The sequence below is a fragment of the Eumetopias jubatus genome, unplaced genomic scaffold (assembly GCF_037043125.1).
Source record: "Eumetopias jubatus isolate StellerSeaLion01/CBP00866 unplaced genomic scaffold, mEumJub1_p1.0 scaffold_6, whole genome shotgun sequence".
NCBI lineage: Eukaryota > Metazoa > Chordata > Mammalia > Carnivora > Otariidae > Eumetopias > Eumetopias jubatus.
In genome coordinates this window covers 17,645,622-17,662,352 of record NW_028274812.1, presented here as the reverse complement: position 1 = coordinate 17,662,352, position 16,731 = coordinate 17,645,622, and the positions used below count along the sequence as shown (strand labels likewise).

Below are 16,731 nucleotides of genomic sequence, written 5' to 3'. Positions count from 1 at the left end.
ATTTGTTCTTTGGGTGTTGACTTTGATAAGTTCTTTATAGATTTTGGATACTAGCCCTTTATCTGATACATCATTTGCAAATATTTTCTCCCATTCTCTCGGTTGTCTTTTGGTTTTGTGGACTGTTTCTTTTGCTGTGCAAAAGCTTTTTATCTTGATGAAATCCCAATAGTTCATTTTTGCCCTAGCTTCCCTTGCCTTTGGCAATGTTTCTAGGAAGAAGTTGCTGCGGCTGAGGTCGAAGAGGTTGCTGCCTGTGTTCTCCTTTAGGATTTGGATGGACTCCTGTCTCACATTTAGGTCTTTCAACCATTTGGAGTCTATTTTTGTGTGTGGTGTAAGGAAATGGTCCAGTTTCATTCTTCTGCATGTGGCTGTCCAATTTTCCCAACACCATTTGTTGAAGAGACTGTCTTTTTTCCATTGGACATTCTTTCCTGCTTTGTCAAGATGAGTTGACCATAGAGTTGAGGGTCCATTTCTGGGCTCTTGATTCTGTTCCATTGATCTATGTGTCTGTTGTTGTGCCAGTACCATACTGTCTTGATGATGACAGCTTTGTAATAGAGCTGGAAGTCCGGAATTGTGATGCCGCCAGCTTTGCTTTTCTTTTTCAATATTCCTCTGGCTATTCGAGGTCTCTTCTGGTTCCATACAAATTTTAGGATTATTTGTTCCATTTCTTTGAAAATAGTAGATGGTATTTTGATGGGGATTGCATTGAATGTGTAGATTGCTCTAGGTAGCATTGACATCTTCACGTTTGTTCTTCCAATCCATGAGCATGGAACGTTTTTCCATTTCTTTGTGTCTTCTTCAATTTCCTTCATGAGTATTTTATAGTTTTCTGAGTACAGATCCTTTGCCTCTTTGGTTAAATTTATTCCTAGGTATCGTATAGTTTTGGGTGCAATTGTAAATGGGATCAACTCCTTGATTTGTCTCTCTTCTGTCTTGTTGGTGTATAGGAATGCCACTGATTTCTGTGCATTGATTTTATAGCCTGTCACTTTACTGAATTCCTGTATGAGTTCTAGCAGTTTTGGGGTGGAGTCCTTTGGGTTTTCCACATACAGTATCATATCATCTGCAAAAAGTGAGAGTTTGACTTCCTCTTTGCCGATTTGGATGCCTTTGATTTCTTTTTGTTGTCTGATTGCTGTGGCCAGGACTTCTAATACTATGTTGAATAGCAGTGGTGATAGTGGACATCCCTGCCGCATTCCTGACCTTAGGGGGAGAGCTTTTCCCCATTGAGAATGATATTCGCTGTAGGTTTTTCATAGATGGCTTTTATGATATTGAGGTTTGTACCCTCTATCCCTATACTCTGAAGAGTTTTGATCAAGAAAGGATGCTGTACTTTGTCAAATGCTTTTTCTGCATCTATTGAGAGGATCATATGATTCTTGTTCTTTCTTTTGTTAATGTATTGTATCACATTGATTGATTTGTGGATGTTGAACCAGCCTTGCAGCCCAGGGATTAATCCCACTTGGTCATGGTGAATAATCCTTTTAATGTACTGTTGGATCCTATTGGCTAGTATTTTGGTGAGAATTTTTGCATCCATGTTCATCAAGGATATTGGTCTGTAATTCTCCTTTTTGATGGGGTCTTTGTCTGGTTTTGGGATCAAGGTAATGCTGGCCTCATAAAATGAGTTTGGAAGTTTTCCTTCCATTTCTATTTTTTGGAACAGTTTCAGGAGAATAGGTATTAATTCTTCTTTAAATGTCTGATAGAATTCCCCTGGGAAGCCATCTGGCCCTGGGCTTTTGTTTCTTGGGAGATTTTTGATGACTGCTTCAATTTCCTTAGTGGCTATAGGCTGTTCAGGTTTTCTATTTCTTCCTGGTTCAATTTTGGTAGTTGATACATCTCTAGGAATGCACCCATTTCTTCCAGGTTATCTAATTTGCTGGCATAGAGTTGCTTATAATATGTTCTTATAATTGTTTGTATTTCTTTGGTGTTGGTTGTGATCTCTCCTCTTTCATTCATGATTTTGTGGATTTGGGTCATTTCTCTTTTCTTTTTGATAAGTCTGGCCAGGGGTTTATCAATCTTGTTAATTCTTTCAAAGAACCAGCTCCTAGTTTCGTTGATCTGTTCTCCCGTTCTTTTGGTTTCTATTTCATTAATTTCTGCTCTGATCTTTATTATTTCTCTTCTCCTGCTTGGTTTAGGCTTTCTTTGCTGTTCTTTCTCCAGCTCCTTTAGGTGTAGGGTTAGGTTGTGTATTTGAGACCTTTCTTGTTTCTTGAGAAAGGCTTGTATTGCTATATACTTTCCTCTCAGGACTGCCTTTGCTGTATCCCAAAGATTTTGAACAGTTGTGTTTTCATTTTCATTGGTTTCCATGAATTTTTTTAATTCTTCTTTAATTTCCTGGTTGACCCATTCATTCTTTAGTAGGATGCCCTTTAGCCTCCATGTATTTGAGTTCTTTCCAACTTTCCTCTTGTGATTGAGTTCCAGTTTCAAAGCATTGTGGTCTGAAAATATGCAGGGAATAATCCCAATCTTTTGGTACCGGTTGAGACCTGATTTGTGACCTAGGATGTGATCTATTCTGGAGAATGTTCCATGGGCACTAGAGAAGAACGTGTATTCTGTTGCTTTGCGATGGAATGTTCTGAATATGTCTGTGAAGTCCATTTGGTCCAGTGTGTCATTTAAAGTCTTTATTTCCTTGTTGATCTTTTGCTTAGATGATCTGTCCATTTCAGTCAGGGGGGTGTTAAAGTCCCCCACTATTATTGTATTGTTGTCAATGTGTTTCTTCGCTTTTGTTATTAATTGCCTTATATAATTGGCTGCTCCCATGTTAGGGGCATAGATATTTACAATTGTTAGATCTTCTTGTTGGATAGACCCTTTAAGTAGGATATAGTGTCCTTCCTCATCTCTTATTACAGTCTTTGTTTTAAAATCTAATTTGTCTGATATAAGGATTGCCACCCCAGCTTTCTTTTGGTGTCCATTAGCATGGTAAATGGTTTTCCACCCCCTCACTTTCAATATCGGGGTGTCTTTGGGTCTAAAATGAGTCTCTTGCAGGCAGCATATTGATGGGTCTTGTTTTTTAATCCAATCTGATAGCCTGTGTCTAAATGCCCCAGTCAAGGGCATTTAGCCCATTTACATTCAGGGTAACTATTGAAAGGTATGAATTTAGTGCCATTGTATTGCCTGTAAGGTGACTGTTACTGTATATTGTCTCTGTTCCTTTCTGATCTATGCTGCTTTTAGGCTCTCTCTTTGCTTAGAGGACCGCTTTCAATATTTTTTGGAGGGCTGGTTTTGTGTTTGCCAATTCCTTTAGTTTTTGTTTGTCCTGGAAGCTTTTTATCTCTCCTTCAATTTTCAATGAGAGCCTAGCTGGATATAATATTCTTGGCTGCATATTTTTCTCATTTAGTGCTCTGAAGATATCATGCCAGTCCTTTCTGGCCTGCCAGGTCTCTGTGGATAGGTCTCTTGCCAATCTAATATTTCTACCATTGTAGGTTACATATCTCTTCTCCCAAGCTGCTTTCAGGATTTTCTCTTTGTCTCTGAGAATTGTAAGTTTTACTATTAGATGTCGGGGCGTTGACCTATTTTTATTGATTTTGAGAGGGGTTCTCTGTGCCTCCTGGATTTTGATGCCTGTTTCCTTCCTCACATTAGGGAAGTTCTCTGCTATTATTTGCTCCAGTATACCTTCTGCCCCTCTCTCTCTTTCTTCTTCTTCTTCTGGGATTCCAATTGTTCTAATGTTGTTTCGTCTTATCGTATTACTTATCTCTCGAATTCTGCCCTCGTGATCCTGTAGTTGTTTCTCTCTCTTTTTCTCAGCCTCTTTATTTTCCATCATTTGGTCTTCTATATCGCTGATTCTGTCTTCTGCCTCATTTATCCTAGCAGTTAGTGCCCCCATTTTTTATTGCACCTCATTAATAGCCTTTTTGATTTCAACTTGGTTAGATTTTAGTTCTTTTATTTCTCCAGAAAGCGTTTCTCTAATAACTTCCATGCTTTTTTCAAGCCCAGCTAGTATCTTTAAAGTCATGATTCTGAACTCTAGGTCTGACATCATACTAATGTCCGTATTGAGTAGGTCCCTGGCTGACGGTACTATCTCTTATTCTTTTTGCTGAGGTGATTCTTTTCGTCTTGTCATTTTGTCCAGAGGAGAATAGCTGAATGAGAGAACAAAATGCTAACAGTTAACTACGTCCCCAGCAAATATACTCTATACAAATCAGAAAAGACCTGAAACCAGGGGAAAAGAAAGGGAAAGAAAGAAAAAAGAAAGAGAAAAGAAAGAAAAAAAAAACAAAAAGATAAAAACAAAAACAGAACAATACAAAAAAAAAACAGAATATGATCAAATATGATCAGCCTAGTGCATAGATCAGTGCCACACACTAGCTTTTGGGCATATTTTGGTCTGTTAGAAAAAAGTGCCTCCTAAAATTTTAAAGGAAGAAAGACTTATATATGTAGAAAATAAGGGTTGATACAATGAAGGGATGGAAGATGACTGTAAAGATGAAAATTATAAAAGATTTTATAAGAGGAATTGATAAGAAGTTGTTTGAAAAAAGAAAGAAGAAGATTTAAAAAAAAAGAAAAAAGGGAGAGAATGTGATTAGGCAGGAGACTAGAACAAAGCCATACACTAGTGATTTAGGGTATATTTTGATCTGTTAGAAGAAACTGTATCTCAAAATTTTAAAGAGAGAACAACTTATATATATATGCCAAAAATAAGGGTAACTACTATGAAGGGATAAAATATGACTCTAAAAATGAAAAATAAAAAACGTTTTTTTAAAAAAAGGGATTGATAAGATGTTGGTTGAAAAAGGGAAAAAGAAAAATTTAAAAGTTAAAAAATTAACTTTGAAAAACTAATGAATCATGGTAAAAAAAAGCCATGAATTCTATGTGCAGTATTCCCCTAGCGCTGGAGTTCTCCCCTTCTCCTTGATCGGTAAACTTGGTCTTGGCTTGCTGGCTGTTTGTGCTGATCTTCTGGGGAGGGGCCTGTTGCCGTGGTTCCCAAATGTCTTTGCCGGAGGCGGAATTGCCCCACCCTTGTCGGTCCGGGCTAAGCAAGCTGCTGGGGTTTGCTCTCGGGAGCTTTTGTTCTCTGCAAGCTCTCCGTACAGCTTTAGAGGACCAGGGTGAAAATGGTGGCCTCCCAATCTCCACCCGGAGGAGCCGAGAACTTGGGGCCCCGCCCCTCAGTGCACCCCCAGAGAAAAGCAGTCACTCCCGTGTCCCCGGTCTCCGGCCGCACTCCGTGCTCACCCGGCCTGTGACCGAGCGTTTCTATCTCTGGCACCCAGCCCTGTGTGGAGTCTCCAAACCCAGCAGATCCCTGCAGTGCGCTCCCGCGCCGCTCCTCCCGGGGGAGGAAGGGGAGTCTCCCCGGCTCTGCCGCTTGTTGGGTCCCTGCTGGAGGAGCAATGGCCCCACTGGGCCGCGGATCACAGTTTATGGCCACCCCAAGCTGAGAGCCCGCGCCTTGGCTCCGTCTCTGCAGCCGGCTTCCCCGCTCCGATACCTGGGAGCTCTGCCACACTCAGGCACCCCCGGTCCTTCTGTGACCCCGAGGGTCCTGAGACCACACTGTCCCGGGAGGGTTCCACCCCCCGCTTAGCCACTGGAGTGACGTCCCTCAGCGGAGCCGACTCTAAAAGGTCCGATTTTGTGCTCCGCGGCTCTAGCACTTGCCAGAAGCGGCCGGCGGAGGCCCCCCTCCCCCGCCGTCTATCCTCCCGAATACCGCCTCGGATTCACTTCTCCGCACGTCCTACCTTCTAGAAAGTGGTCACTTTTCTGTTCAGAGAGTTGTTGCTATTCTTTTCTTCGGTCTCCTGTTGAGTTCGTAGGTGTTCAGAATGGTTTGATCCCTATTCAGCTGAATTCCTGAGACCAGACGAAATCCAGGTCTCCTCCTCCTCCGCCATCTTGCTCCGCCTCTTAGAAAGAACTTTCTATTCAAGAGGTTTGGCAATGAGGGAACTAGAGGGTTTTTATTTTTAAGATTTATTTATTTATTTATTTATTTATTTGAGAGATAGTGGGGGGGAGGGTAGACATAGAGAGGATCCTCAGGCAGACTCCCTGCTGAGCAGGGAGCCCACCATGGGGCTCTGTTCCAGGACCCTAAGATCAGGACCTGAGCCGAAATCAAGAGTTGATGCTTAACCAACTGTGCCACCCAGGCACCCCAAGTTCTTAAATGAGTCCTATGTGTTTCTTCCTCTAGAATGGGGGAAATTAGCCCAGGGTCTGGAGAGTTGATGGTGCTTATCAAATGGAGATGCATTTGTCAGGGGACCTAGCGTGGCTTGAAGGGCAGAAGTCAGCAACAAGGGCTACCAAGTTCTGGAAAGCAGGGCTGGAAGGTTGAAGCCCCATGTAGGCTGTGGTGTTGATGGTCTTAAAATAAACGGAGAGCTGGAAGTGATTAAAACTGTGGAAAGGAAGAGAAGCATAAGAAGAACATAAAAGAAGATTTATTACATGACCAGCCCAAACAAGAGTGGGACATGGACAGATATGTCAAAGCTTCCAAAAGAGAACTGCGTACACCCTGGACCTAGAATCCACGTTATCAGCACAAATTACTAGAAATGTTTTTTTCCCCTATTTCTTTTATGAATATATTTGACAAGGAAAAATATTAAAATCTAGTTTTGGTTTTTAAGGCATTTCCAGGTTATATCTTAATAGCATTCTAGGTTAAAATGAATCGCAGTTTAAGAAGAGAGGATCATTTATTGGCTTCCAACCCAACCCTCCACTTTTATGGATGAGGAAGGTGTGACATGGCTGACTCCTAGCACCACAGTGTCCTAGGAAACTTTAAAATGAGGACTCACCAAATGGCTTTGAACTGCTGCTCAAAATCCTCAGGACAGTGAGGAGCAGCAGTGTCCCCACATTGGTATGAGTAACCATGGGAGAGAGGGTCTGTAAGATCACAAGGTGAAGTTTTGTTCCTCAAAGAAAGCCATTTCACCTTCAACATAATATTAGTACCAAATTAGGTCTAATGCTTTGAAGATGTTTAGTATACATTTCAGTTAACCTACGCATTCAGTTAACCAGCACACCTGCTCTCTAACCATCCCGGTGAATAGGCATTACTGTAGTGGGAGAGTATTTGCCAGGCTAATTATGACTTTTAACTCTGGGTTGGAGGCCATCGGCACTCCAGGGAGACCCAAGGAAGACAAGACATGCTTTCACCCAGCTCCCCTCCAGCATTCACGCAGGCAACCCTCTCCCCCACCTTGGCCCCTTAGTGGTAGCAGAGGTTCCTGGGAGCATTTTAGAGCCGGATTTCTGACCCTCATCCTAGACTGTTTCAGTTAGTCTTAGAGTGGGGCCCAGAAATCTCTAGTTTTAAAGTTCCACAGGTAATTCAAATATACGGCCATTTGGGAATCACAGCTTATAACATACCATATTAAATGTCATTTTTCAAAGACTTAAAAAGCAGGATTGATGTTAATTCTTCCAAAAAAACCACTCCCCAGAGAGTCCTGTAATCATAGGCAGTAAAAGTCTTGGTCCAGACCAAGCTTGCTTTTTACCTAGAAAGTCTTCTTTATCTGCCTTCCCACTGCAAACCAGGGACAAGCGATTGAAATTGTGGATGTCATCTGGTGGTAGTTACTGTTGTGCTCAGGATTTTGGAAAGACTTCTGTTTATTTGGCATGTTCCACACAAGCCTGTCAGCCCCTGGGGATTTGTGGCATTTGCAGAACTTACAAGGCAGGCAACATAAAAATATATAATTCATAGAGTGAACTATTTTGGAGCTCCCTTCACTTTTACAAATTGGCCATAAAATAGAAACCACAGACATAACATTCATATAACCATAGTTGCCAAGAATGAAGAATCATTTGGGGAGTGGGGGAGGTTGAGGACTTTTAGCGTGTACTTCTTTATAGGGCATCCAAAGAAAGAGTAAGTGTTCAAACTTTGTATGCAATTACAGTTGGGATATAGTTTTCTCCTGACAGTTGTCAAAAATCTGTTGAAAAAAGCACAGGGATGTTGAGGTTGACCTTAAGAGGCATTTAAAAGTCATTAAGCTTATCATTTGAAGGCATTTGCTTGTCTTGATAGACATTTCAAGTGTATTTAGGATTTCATGTATGTTTTACTATGACTTATTGCTTCCTGGTTTTCCCTTTCCTGGTGGAAGTGGTTCACGGTATCCAAAGCTCTGTGATTGCCTACGGTAGACTGGGGGAAAGAGTGAAGGGGAAACTACATTTTTTTTTTTTTTTTTTTTTTGCTCTCCTTCACCCATTAGCTGCTTTGACATTCTGGGATTACGTTAGCTTCTAAAATGCGTCCTCTGGAAGGAGAAAGAGCCTGCCTGACTCCTTTCTGTTCCACCTGAGCATTCCAGAGACTTGGGTAATGAATGAGTAATGGCCAATTTTACCGGTTGTGATCATTGACTGTTGACAAAATAACATTTAATGGAGTTGGACACGTTCAAGACATAAAAGAGGAAATAGTCTCACAGAAGTCACACTAAAAATTATTTTCACCATTTGATGTTATAATATATCAGAGTATCGTCTTAGGGGTCAGGAGAGCTGTGAGCTGTGTTTTAGTTGTTATGTGCCACTTTTCGACCTTGAAAATGCCAAATGATCTCTCTGAGCTTTGGTTTGTTCACCTAAAAATAGTCATGATATCTCCCTCACGGGGTACTCAAGAGGATGAAAACACAACATAAGAGAAAACTCTAGCCAAGCCAAACACAATTGGGCTGGGAGTGAGGGTGATAGAGAGTAGTAGTGCTGGGGTGGGGAGGGGATTGAAGTGGGTGGGTTATTCTAAATTGCTTTAGACCTCAAACTCTGTTGTTCTGTGAGTCTGTCATCTATGGAGAAGAGGGGGCCACATGGGGGAGTCACTTAGGTGCAATTAATGATGCTTAAATTATTTGATAATTTAACCTCCTAGAGAAAGGCACAGCTAGAAGCAGGACACCCTGTTCAACTCAGTATTGGTAACAAGGATTAAAAACTTACATGGCACAGAGCCTAGGACAGGGTCAAGGTCAGCCTTTCATAAAAATCAGTTCCTTCCCCCCCCCTCTTTTCCAGAAAGAACACTTCAAATAAAAACCGACAATGATTTTAAAGCAGGCCTTCAGCAGCTGATCTATAGCTCTACCAAAGCGGAGATGAATCAACTTGTTGCTGTTGCTAATTTTAAAACCTTATCCAACATCAACACATTGATTTAGCCTGCCTAAGTTTGCCAGTTTCCAGAGAATTACATAGGTACTTTTAGAAAATGATTTAAAAGCCCCATCCTAACTTTGAGAAAGGTTTGTTTGTGATGGTATATGTTGTGTCTTTAACAATCACCAGACTGATTCCAGCTTTATCCAAAAACACATTTTCTAGCTCAATTTTCATACCCTGTAGCTGTGTATTGGTGTTTAATGAAATGGTAAAAATAGAGTCACAGTGGGGATGTTAAGCTCTTTTTTCTTTTCAAATGTTATTGTAGATACAGTTGCGGGAATAATGCAGGGATTTTTGGTTTTATGTAAGTGTTCTTTTTTTTTTTTTAAACCAAGGTCTGATTGACATATAATATTATATTAGTTTCAGGTATACAGAATAATGATTTGATATCTGTATACATTGCAAAATGATCACCGCAGTAAGTGTAGTTAAATCTGTGTCACCATACATAGTTAAAACATTTTTTTCTTGTCATGACAAAAGTGTTCTTCTTAAATAACAAATACTGTTATTTGGTAGCCTCCCGCAAGACTAATGAAAGAATTGGAATGAACACTTTTTTAAGATTTTTTGAATTTATTCATTTGAGAGAGAGAGCTAGCTGAGCAGGGGGAGGGTTAGAGGGAGAGGGAGAAGCAGACTCCCCGCTGAGCAGGGAGCCTGATGCAGGGCTCAATCCCAGGACCCTGAGATCATGACCTGAGCTGAAGGCAAATGCTTAACTAACTGGCACCCCACGAACATTTCTTTTGAACTAACTAACCACTGAAAGATAGATAATATCTTTAGTTATTAGCAAAAGGAAATAGATGAAAAGCCTGCTATTGTGCTAATTACTAAAAAATTTCAGGAGACATTAAGTGTTTTCACTGAAGGTTTGTAACTAAGTGCCTCAGTTCTTCATTCAAATCTTCTAAGATACACCTGTACTCTTGGAATAAAACACTTGCATATGTGGTAACTAACCTCTTCTTGGTCAGCAATTCAGATGTAACAAACAATTCTCCCTTGCTGTACTATGCTGTGTTAGAAGACAAGGAAAAATGCATTCATCCCAATTCTTAAGCAGTTTATTTCTTCAAAGAAATGAAAATTTGTGTTTATATTGGCAGCTTTGTCACAATTATAGTCTATCCCCCAGGCTGGTTATTATGGAAAGTCCAACTTATAAACACTGTTAATATCCTATTCTATTTCAACCTCCCTGGATCATAACCTCATGAGGAAGACCATATATGATTTATCTGAATATCTGAACTTCTGCAGCTGTTGCCAGTGATCACACTTTTTGGGTACTCACTGATAAGACCAGAAGTAAAATGACCTATTATAATGATTATCTTTTTACCCTTTTTATGCCTTTTATTAGCATTTGGTTAGAAAGATCAGCTGTATTTGAAGATTCTCCTGGTCTCATATTTTAGCAGAATCATTGTGTTAATTGCTGTTAAACACCACATTAAATCCCTCATTGCAGCCAACCAATCAATGTTTGTTGAGGCCCTATATATAGGTATATGGCATGTTCTAGGCAGTATGAGGATACACAATAGAAGATACTGACTGGTCCTAAAAAAAATCAAGGTATTGCTCATTAAAAAATATATATATACTGGAAAATTATATCAAAATGGTACATGATATAGTTGCTAAGTGAGTGATACAGATATTATGTTTGACTCGAATGGCAAGTAGCCTTTAAGTTCCAAATTTATGATGTCCTACTCTGCGTATAAAATATTTCAGAAAAATAAGTAAACCTGTAATTACAAAGGCAAAATTCATATTGCATACAGTAGGCAAGTTAGGGGTATATTTATGCTTATATTGTGCTATAGCTTTGGGCCTTTTTAAGGCCTTCTGTTATAGGGTATGTTCTGAATGAAGGACTCTTGATGATCTTTTGTCAATTGTTACTCAATGCTGAGCATTCGAGATGGAAATACTTTCTTTATTGGGGATATAAATATTTAATCAGATGCTTTTCATAATGGCTTCTTAGTCTATCAAAATCATTATAAACTGGACAATTAGAAAAGAAAAAGAGAGAAAGGGCATCCATATTGGGAAGGAAGAAGTAAAACTATCTCTGCAGATGACATGATCTTGTATATAGAAATTCCTAAAGAATCCACACAAAAAAGCTATTAAGAGCTAATAAGTGAGTTCAGCAAGACTGAAGAACATAGGATTGATATACAAAAATAAAATGGTTCTTTCAGTGAACTATCAATCCAAAAATGAAATTAAGAGAACAATTCCATTTAAAATAGCATCGGAAAGAGTAAAAGGAGTGAGGCTTGTATACTGAAAACTACAAAAGATTGTGAAACAAATGAAATGAGAACTAAATAAGTGGGAAGACATCCCATGTTCATGGATTAGAAAACTTAACATTATTAAGATAGCACTAGTCCCCAGACTGATCTACAGTTTCAGCACAATCCCTATCAAAATTTCAACTGTCTTTTTTTTTTACAGAAATTGACAGCCTGGTTCTAAAATTCATGTGGGATGCAAGGAATCCAGAATAGCCAAAACAATCTTGAAAAGGAACAAAGTTTGGAAAAATTCACCCTTTTCAATTTCAAAACTTACAACAAAGCACAAGTAATCAAGACTCTGTGGTACTGGCATAAGAATAAACACATAGCTCAGTAGGGTAGAATTGAGAGAAATAAACTCATACATTTATGGTTAGTGGATTTTCAACAGGGTGCCACACAATTAAATGGACTAAGAATAGTCTTCAATAAATGGTGCTAAGACAAATGGTTATTCACATGCAAAAGAATGAAGTTAGATCACTAGCTCACATCATACACAAAATTAACTCAAAATGAATCAGACCTAAATGTTTCCACTAAAACTAAAACTATAAAACTCTTAGGAGAAAACATTCATGGGTTAGGCAATGGTTTCTTAGATGTAATACCAAAAACATAACACACTGAAGAAAAATTAGATAAGTTAAACTTCATCAAAATTAAACACTTTTGTACTTCAAAGGACACAGTCAAGAAAATGAAAAGAAAATGCATAGAATGGGAAAAAATATTTGCAGATCATATATTCACAAATCCAGAATAAATATAGCACTTTTAAAACTCAATAATAAAGAGACAAATAACCCAGTTTTAAAATGGGCAAAAGATTTGAACAGACATTTCTCCAAAAAAAATATACAAATGTCCAATAAGTACATGAAATATGCTCAACGTCATTAGTCATCAGGGAAATGCAAATCAAAACAATGAGATACCACTTCACATCCATTAGGATGGCTATTAAAAAAAATGGGCAATAACAAGTGTTGGCAAGGATGTGGAGAAATTGGAACTCTCATGAATTGCTGGTGGAAATATAAAATGGTGCAGCTGCATTGAAAGCAGTTTGGCAGTTCTTCAAAAAATTAAACAGAATTACCATATGATCCAGCAATTCCACTCCTAGGATATATACAAGGTGATTCAAAAACAAATGTCCACACAAAAATTTACACACAGATGTTCATTGCAGCATTATTCAGAGTAGCCAAAAATGGGAAACAATCCAAATGTCCATCAGCTCATGAATGCATAAACAAAATATGGTATATCCATACAATGTGATATTATTCGGCCATATGAAATAGTGAAGTACAGATTCATACTACAATATGGATGAATCTTGAACACATTATGCTAACTGAAAGAAGCCAGACACAAAAGGTCACATATTATATGATATTGTTTATAAGAGATGTCCGGAATGCTATAGGTGAAAACCATAGAGACAGAAAGTAGATAAGTGGTTTCATGGGACCAACGTAGTGAGGGTAATGAAAAGTGAGTGCTAATGGGTATGGAGTTTCTTTCAGGGGTAATGAAAATGTTCTGCAATTAGATAGAGGTGGTGGTTGCACAACTTTGTGAGTACATTAAAACCACTGAATTGTACACTTTGAAAGGGTCTTATTGTGAGTTTTTATTTATGTCTCAATTTTTAGTTACTATATTTTGTCCATGATCACTCTACAAACTGAGTTCTAATAAAGCATAATATAACTTGCAAAAGCATATTGTCATCAAAGCACATATTTATATATTTTGTTCCTAAGAAGAAACAAAAGAAGCTTCATAATTAGTCTCATGGTTGACCTGAAATTTTACCAGTTTTAAGTATCAGTGCAGAGAGAGAGAGAGAACAAGTCCAGGATTTCTCTCAAGTTAAATTATGAAGGTAAAACATGAGTTCATTTCTTTCGTTCTCCCATTGACTTGTCATGGACCCTTCTCATTTAGACTGATTAGACATTTGTTGTTCTGAAGTTGAGGGAAGAATCCCAGTTACTCTAACCCAAAGTCTCACATTTGCTCTCTCGTTCTTTCCCAGGTGCTACCTTTCCCCAGCCAGGTGGTGTACAACAGAGTAGGCAAGTGTGGGAGTCGTACTGTGGTCTTGCTTCTGAGAATCTTGTCGGAAAAGCACGGATTCAATTTGGTCACGTCAGACATTCACAACAAAACCAGGCTTACTAAAAATGAACAAGTAAGTTGTCTTTGCCCATGGTTAGATTGTACTTTTGTGTCAATTCATTTGTGTAATTAGTGGGTGTCTTACGAGACATCCATCAAACACCTAACAAATGAATTCCAGAGTTGCAATGTCATACTGTATTTTTGCCAGAGTATGGAAGGAAATTTAAATTAAAGGTTCTGAAGGAAGTCTTTAGACAGGAAGTTTCCCTGAAGAGAACGTTTATCAAGATGGATGAAGGATAGGGTACACTCCTCATTGTCTATTTAGCTAAAATTGACGATGCATGATTCTCAAATAATTACACCACTGAGCTACAAATAAGGCTGACGTCCTGACAACGAAAATAAGAAAACTATTTTAATATTTCTTTTTCTGCTTTTTTTCCCCACAATTGCCCTAAGTCTTTGTGGTTATAATAAAGAGAAAGTTCTCTTTGGGCCAGGAATCTGATTGGCTGATAGGAGCATGAGCTTCTTGCTAGGGGTGAGCTCAGGGGGTCTTGAATTACCCCATTTCCCAGGAAGAATTCTGCCTCAGTGTGGCCGAGCCATACCAGTGAACATGCTGGCAGTGGGTTCGGGGTGCTGTCGTCTGCCAGAAAGCTGTGAGACAGATTTTACTCTGTAAGTGTCTACAAAAGCAGGGTCAACAGTCTCCATTGAGGTTCTTTGCTCATGTACAAAAGTTAGACTCAGGGCTCTCACGGTCATTTTATAGGGTCAGGTTTATTAGCTTGGTCTTAACAAGTTGCTTTGGTCCCCTTAGATACTTAGAATGGATAGCCACCAGCATAAGTCAGAGTTCTTCAGACAACAGAACCAGTAGGATGGAGATATCTATATCAATAGATAGATGATAGATAGATAGATAGATAGATAGATAGATAGATAGATAGATAGAAAGGGAGTTATTATGAGGAATTGGCTCATGCAATAATGGAGGCCAGTAAGTCCCACAGTCTGCCATCGACCAGCTGGAGACCCAAGAAAGCCACTGGTGTAATTCAGTCAGTCCAAATATGAAGGTGTGAGAACCAGGGGAGTCAATGATGTAAATCCCAATGCAAGGGGAGGAGAAGATAAGATGTGATATCCCAGCTTAATCAGTGAGGCAGGAAAAAAGTGGGGAATTCCTTCTTCCTCTGCATATGTTTCTATGCAGGACTTCAAGGGATTGGACGATGCCCACCCACACTGGGTAGGGTGGTCTGCTTTACTAATTCCACTGATTCAAAGCTAATCTCATCTGGAAACACACTCACAGACACACCCAGAAATATTATTTAATCTAGCTGACACATAAAATTAACCATCACACCACCCAATGAGTACAGAAATTTGGGGAATAAACAAGGCACAGGGTTTACTATCAGATTGAAACCATAGTGAGGGAAATTTTTACCCATGTCCACTTCTTTCTGACACAATCCTCACCTTTGAGGCATTCAAAACCTCCCAAACAGAAGGAAGCTCATTATTAATTTATGATAGCCTGTCTTTCTCTTTTATCTTGGGGGATAGTAAGACTCTTTTAAGACAGTAAGATAACTAGTCATACTCACCGAAAAGCCAGAATGTTCAGTGTCTTCCAGTGTAGAGATCAAAAAGCCCCTTCCTTTGACAACTTCCATTAAATGCTCTCTGAGTATCAAGTTTGAATAGTCATTTCCAATCAACAAAAAATATTTTGAGATCAGCCCTTATAGGTTGTGTAGTAGGCTCTCAATAGAAAAATTACACTTGTTGGGGCGCCTGGGTGGCTGAGTTGGTTAGGCGACTGCCTTCGGCTTGGGTCATGATCCCAGGGTCCTGGGATCAAGCCCCACATCGGGCTCCCTGCTCCACGGGAAGTCTGCTTCTCCCTTTCCCACTCCCCCTGCTTGTGTTCCCTCTCTTGCTGTCTCTCTCTCTGGCAATTAAATAAATAAATAAAATCTTTAAAAAAAAAAAAAGAAAAGAAAAATTACACTTGGTGACATTTAAGGATATCACATTTTATAAATAACTTGAATAGGACTAGGTTCTCTTTCATTCCCTTAGCTGACTGAAAAGCTCATCCTATCAGGCCAATTATGCCCTTGACACTGCCTGAAAGAAAGTGACTATAAGTAATTAGCCTGTGTTATTGCAATTTTATTACAATTATTAAATTTGGTTTTCCTTGGAGTCTAGGTCTTTGGGTCTGTGTATCAGATTATATTTAAATATTCCTATGCATGGAAACTATGCCCACTTCTCAGATGTTTCATAAGACACTGCAGGTTGATTTTAGTGCCCACTGCCGAAAGGGTACAAACAACCCAGAGAACAGGATGAACCACAGTACGAGACACCACGATGTTCGGGAATGCCCTAGAAGAGAAAGGACAAAATATGGTGTTTGAACTGGGGCTTTGCACCTACTTTGTTTCCTATGAGAAGCAAACATGAGAAAGTAAAATAGAGCTGTAACTGTCAAGAGAAGCATGTTAGATTTAAAAATAACAATGATTTACTAATGGTATATACATTGTTAAATCCAGAAAGGGTTAAAACAAAGTCTTCCTCCTCCTCTAAAAGAGAGGTTAGCTCTCATCTGTTTGGAATGATTGGCTTGTCTGGAAGCCAGGGAACAGACTAGACAATCTTTTAAGGTTCTTTCCAGCCCTGTGATTCTGTGATATATTTATACAACTTCTAGCATAATCTGTGTATGGTGTAGTTGAAACACTTCTGATTCCTGTGGTCAGTGTGACCTAGAATATATTGCATTACTTCATGATTCCAGATTCCTATTAAATTACAAGGCAAGGCTTAAAAACTGCAGGGAATGATAAGGTAGGAAAAAACAGACAATTTGGCTGTGATAACAAATGTAGCGAGTGACAGCTGCCTCTCTGTGGGTAGCTGACTGGTACGACATGCAGAGAGAGCCAAGAAG

The 16,731-nt window shown here is 39.3% G+C and overlaps 1 protein-coding gene across 1 annotated transcript in view; it reads left to right on the top strand.

Moving 5' to 3' along the window:
* The window catches only part of UST (uronyl 2-sulfotransferase), a 300,379-nt gene that overhangs the window by 164,766 nt on the left and 118,882 nt on the right, over positions 1 to 16,731 (top strand). The window contains exon 3 of the mRNA XM_088024234.1: positions 13,666 to 13,821. Coding sequence (XP_087880360.1) covers positions 13,666 to 13,821 — 156 coding nt within the window. The remainder of the gene's footprint in view (positions 1 to 13,665; positions 13,822 to 16,731) is intronic.